At 37.4% G+C, this 5516-nt stretch overlaps 1 protein-coding gene and 1 long non-coding RNA gene across 2 annotated transcripts in view; one reads left to right on the forward strand and one right to left on the reverse strand.

Moving 5' to 3' along the window:
- Positions 1-464: 464 nt before the first annotated feature.
- Positions 465-1404, forward strand: LOC117119907. Its single transcript, XR_004447256.1, has 2 exons — positions 465-615; positions 843-1404. It is a non-coding gene; the product is annotated as an uncharacterized LOC117119907 (long non-coding RNA).
- A 2761-nt stretch (positions 1405-4165) lies between these two features.
- LOC117119904 overlaps positions 4166-5516 on the reverse strand; it is a 1998-nt gene continuing 647 nt past the window's right edge. Inside the window, exon 2 of the mRNA XM_033264882.1 lies at positions 4166-5484. Coding sequence (XP_033120773.1) covers positions 5302-5484 — 183 coding nt within the window. The 3' untranslated portion in view covers positions 4166-5301. The remainder of the gene's footprint in view (positions 5485-5516) is intronic.

Below are 5516 nucleotides of genomic sequence, written 5' to 3' on the forward strand. Positions count from 1 at the left end.
AAAGTATCTCATTAATCACAGAATTATAAATAAACGCCGTAAAATTTTAAGCAGATAATGCACTTTCTCAGAATATTCTTTGAAATAAAGCAGTTACTAACTAGGCATTATTTCCAAGCTAATTAGTTAGATATTCGTTATACTAGCATCTGATTGGTTACTTACTATCTGTCTTGCGTGAAGTCAAGCGTTCAATGCATGTATCTAAGGCTTCGCGCACATAATGCCTTTTCTCAGAGTATTTATAGTGAAATTTGCAGATAATGCCCAATTTTAAAATAAAATTTCATATTTTCAGACATATTTTTGGAAATTTGATAAAATAGGGTGATAGATTAGACATTCAGGAGTCACATAAGCTAAAAATCTCAATTTTGAAAAAAATGTACTTAATGCCTTTTCTCAGAGCAGGGCAGTATAGTCTCAACTTTACGTGACTATGCCAAAGGTCAATATCCACATTCCATTTCTTGATTTCATGTGTAGGATGGTGGGTGTGGATGTAAAGGTTTGTGTAAAACCAAACAGTGCCGTTGTGTTAAAAATGGGAATGGCTGTTCCGATAATTGTTCGTGTGTCCCCGCAAAATGTGTCAATCGTCAAAGTTCAAAAGATGTAAGTATTGCAGTATTTGTTTTAGATAAATATTTTGCACATATGGCTACATTATGTGTAACCTACTGCCAGGTTCACACCAAACCAACTGATGGATTGTTTTAAGATGACAGTCAGCTTGCTTGTGCTGTATTAGGAAAGACCTCACAAAGAGCTCAGGCGAAAATGCAACGGTCAATCCAGTCCTGCTCTCTACAATAACAAACATACATATTGTAACTTTACAGAATGAAAATGTGGTCACGTCACAGTTAAACACAACTGTCGTCCTAGATTCAACAACCGACTCCGTTGCCACACCTAACTTGCTCGAGTCATCTGGCAACACCACCGTGTCCGAAAATATAAACCATAAGATTCTCTCAAATTTGGACAGCAACACAACATTCAGCTCGTCCGATAACGAGAATGATGTTCGTAAACGCCCTCTGAAAGGAAGTGATGACTCCATGGAAAGAGAAAATTCCGACCCAGAGGTCGCCGGTGTGAAAAAGAAACGCAAGTTGTTAAACAATCAAGGGAAAGCTTTCTTTAAGCCATTGGTAAATTTCTGACTGGCTGGTTCTAAGTATCCCATAACTCTCTCAAATAGATACTTGTTTTTACATCAAAACTAGTGTTTTTTCCCGAATGTATTCAAATTTTGTAACCATCTAATTCATTCGATTAAAACCTAAGATGAAAAATATTTTCTTTAAATAGGAGTTAAAGGGATACTATAAAAGTTGTATTCCATATACAGTACTATAAATAATTTGAATTGTATAATGTTGTTTAATCGTAGATGGAGAAGAATGTATGTCAGGGTAAAATGTAGTACAAAGAATTCCAAGCACCTTATTGTTCTTCGTGGTATAATAATGCTTTGATGGCAAGTTAAATGGCCGAGCGGTTAGTAGGGGCAGCGCAACCTACAGCCATAATATCAGCGCTGGTTTGAACAGCACGCTTTGAACCGTAGGCCCAGTGTACACAATGACTCGTGTGCACTATAAAGAACCCAGTACATTATCCGAGACGAGGTAGAGGATACACCCTGGTGTACTGGTACAGACAGCCCCTGTGGTGGACGACGAGAGTTGCTGGTACCGGGTACCATAGGGGGGAAGAAAGTCGTTGATCAAGTTCCTAGTCTACATATCTAAGCGCATTGTATCTTGTAATTTGGCATCAAGTAATTTAGCGTGAACTTTTTTTTTCGATAAACTAATGTCCTAACCGACAGTAAGGAATCAAATTAGCCAGTTAGCTTGCACGCACTTTATTTGCATAAATTTTTATAACGAAAAAAGGAATTCTCTTCTGTTCTGAACTTATGCAAATAAGTGAACATTTTTCGTCACTTTGTTTTGTCCACTGAGAGAGGACGCTACATACTGTATGCCTAAATATGGCAGACAGTTCCCAAGCATGTGCTACTACCGCGCATCGCTGAAATTTTCACCGAATGTATCTACGATTTGACAGACGATGTATGCCCAAAATCGGGCAATCTGTGTTTTAGCTACAGGCTCGGTAAAACCTACTGTACTTTATATTTATTCCAAGTGGGAACAGCGTTATAATGGACCGTTCCAGAGTGTCAGTCAGACTTAACAACTGACCAATCATAACAGTGCCAGGAATATGCGCATACCCTAAAAACACACATGTTAGCCCATGAACGCACGTTTTAGGGACCTAAGCCACTACCTTAGGGGCTTAGTGGAACAGTCCATTTCATAAAGCTAAAGTTAGCCACTACTGATGAATATTGCAAACTATACTCCACAAAGTGGAACATGCGTGAATTTTTTTTTAGCCTGTATGAAAAAATAATCCAATAGTCGTAATGAATGAATATGCTAAAGTCCGCCCTGGTAGATATTGTTGCTGCTAAGTTTTTGTAAAACGACAGCATAAACGTGCATTATTAGGGAGCTTACAATTTGCGCGACAACGCAACTCTACAACAAATTCACTCATCCATGACCATCTTATGTTTTCTGTACAACATAGATTTCACCAAATTGCGGCCTAGAATTCACCGACAAAAACGTTTTTGCTTGCGCAGATTAAACATTAGTGAAATTACGTTCTAGATTCTACCGGGTCTTGCTATCGAAAGCTTCCTATTAAGAGGGTTTGTGAGACATGCGTATATTCCTAGCCATACTTGAATAAATCAATTCATGGTTTGAACTGCGCATATGCATATCCACTGGTATCCCAGGTCAATCAACATACCTATGTCGCGTGTATGTTTGTTTTTTTACCTTGATACGAGAATGTGCGGTTCAAACTACAAGTTAGCTCAATGGTCTGGAAGTCAATTTTAACATATCTGCAACAAACGACGTGAACACATGCACATATTTGAAGTCATATGCAATGGCAGTGTACTGTATATTGAAGAACAGCATATTTTTGGAATACTGTATTTGTAAATGATTTATCAGTAGATATGGTTTTTGATCAGCATTAACATTTTCTAATTGGTTTACATCTATCACATTTTTTTCTTATTTTTAATTTTCTTTTAGTTTCTTTAACCTTCCAAAGTAAAACATAATACAGTATCATGGATTTATCTGAACATAATCAGAAAATAATGAAGTATAAACGAAGAAATTATACACTAATTAACTGCTTATTGTCCATAACTGAATTGAATTTTTAAAATTAAATAATTTATGGGCAGTACTTATGCCAGAAAAGCTGGGCTTACACTGCCTTGCAGTCGTTGGCCGACTCAATGGTATGCAGAACGCAACACGAACTGACAGTCGGCAGACGACGTCGCATCGTCAAATGCTCACTTGAGTGCTGAGATGGATTTGGCAGTTCACTTTCGTACAACTGTTGTACGTTGCAGTGTGTATGCCTAGCTTAACATTTATTAAATTCTGATAGGAAGGTTACAAATTCCCTGGCATTCCTTTAGACTGCTTGTACCAACGCAGTGACATACAGCAGCCTGTTAGATTAGGCAGAGCGAATGTTTTGATATTGTACAAAGTAAATAAATTCTTCTGAAGTGAATATTCTGATCGATAGTATTTTATTTCTATAGATTCAAGTACTGTATTTCTTTGCTAAATATAGTATTCAAATCAAATTGCTGCGTAGCACCATGAACACAATACAGTATAAAAAATAGATACAGTAAATAATAACAGTGCTCAAATAGCAACATGTTTTAATAATCGTATCAAGTAGAGCTCACGACAAGATAGGGAAATTGTTTTCGTATGCTTTTTACCGTTTAAAATACTGTATATAAAGCATTACTGCAACACGATTTAGAGTTTATCTCTCCTTGTGTTACATTTCATTTTTAGGCCTATATACAGTATATATATCTGTCTCTTATACACATCTAGATGTGTATAAGAGACAGGTATTGCAGTATTTGTTTTAGATAAATATTTTGCACATATGGCTACATTATGTGTAACCTACTGCCAGGTTCACACCAAACCAACTGATGGATTGTTTTAAGATGACAGTCAGCTTGCTTGTGCTGTATTAGGAAAGACCTCACAAAGAGCTCAAATAAATTCAAATCAAATCAAGTAACGATATCCATACAGTTAATAAATATCTCAATATTTAAAGACAAACTTGCCATCCAAAAAATCAAGAATATTCCCAAAACTTTCAAAAAAAAAAAAACCAAAAAACAAGAAACACCCCATTTTTCAATTGGCCATGTTTTTGTTCATTAGCCTGTGCATAAATTTATCATATTAATGTTTATAACGTGTAGAATTCTAGATCAAATCTATAGCCAATTTAATATTTTGTATAAAAACCCTGTTTTATAAGTACTGTATGATTATTCAAATTATTATGGTTAAGATTGTGTCTTTGCCCGATTTTGTTTTCGTAGTTTTTTAGCCTTTTCTTTCTCCTCCAGTTTTTGTAGCCTCTCTCGCATAATCCCAAGGAAAGCATTCCCTGATATAACGTTTGGTAGGCGGTCTTTCTTCTTAACTGCTTTTACAGGCCTCTGTGGGAATTTCAAATGTTCTTTCAAGACGGAAGACATAGTAACTCGATGTAGAAGGCCCACCGAGGTATTTTATGCTTTTGAATGGAGCAGTTGGTTTAGGTTTAGGTTGTTGTTTCTTTGTTTCACCTGGATTGACACACGCCTCTGGAGTATTACCAAGAAAGACAGACACCTGGTGTTTTTTTCCATGTATGTATTTCGGGTATATCGTATCCCTCGGATACTCTGCGCTGAAAAGTACCGACGGTTTCCTTTCCCAAAGCTGCTTCAAATGTATTCAACGTGACTGTGGCTGCGGAAAGTGTTGATGCCTCAAATTTGTCCTGGGCTGCAGAAGGAGGATTGCTAATTGTTGATTCGTCAGTAATGATCTTTGGATACACTTCACTAGTGGCAAGCGTGTCCATGTCTACTGCATTGGGATTGAACGGGACTAGTCCAGATTTGCGAAACCCAGAAACTGCATGTGATGGTATGGTAGTTGACTCCCATTTGCTACATAATACACGGGAAAAATTCCTCTTGCTAACAACTTCACCGGGGTTTTTATCATATATTCGCGGACAGCGTGGTAACAAGCTGCTTTAATTGACTTGTCAATGGCGACATCCAGAGGCTGCATCAAGTGGCTGGAGTGTGAAGGAGAAACAATACAAGATGATGTCATTTTCGACACTTTGTAAGCTAATATGTTACGTATGCCTGTTTACGAACAACACTATAGGGAATTTCACCTCTAATGATCTAACAAACGGTAGAAAATGATTTGAAAGGTTTTCGAAAAATACTTCTGAAGCAACCCAGCCAGATTTTGTTTTGGCAAAGCAGCAATGCTTAGGGGCACCGTCCAAAGAATCGTAATTGAATCGAACCCCCTGAAAGATGATTAATGGGGGGGGGGGGGGGG

This window comes from Anneissia japonica, unplaced genomic scaffold (genome assembly GCF_011630105.1).
Source record: "Anneissia japonica isolate Jap-2015-1 unplaced genomic scaffold, ASM1163010v1 scaffold288045_len58451_cov111, whole genome shotgun sequence".
NCBI lineage: Eukaryota > Metazoa > Echinodermata > Crinoidea > Comatulida > Comatulidae > Anneissia > Anneissia japonica.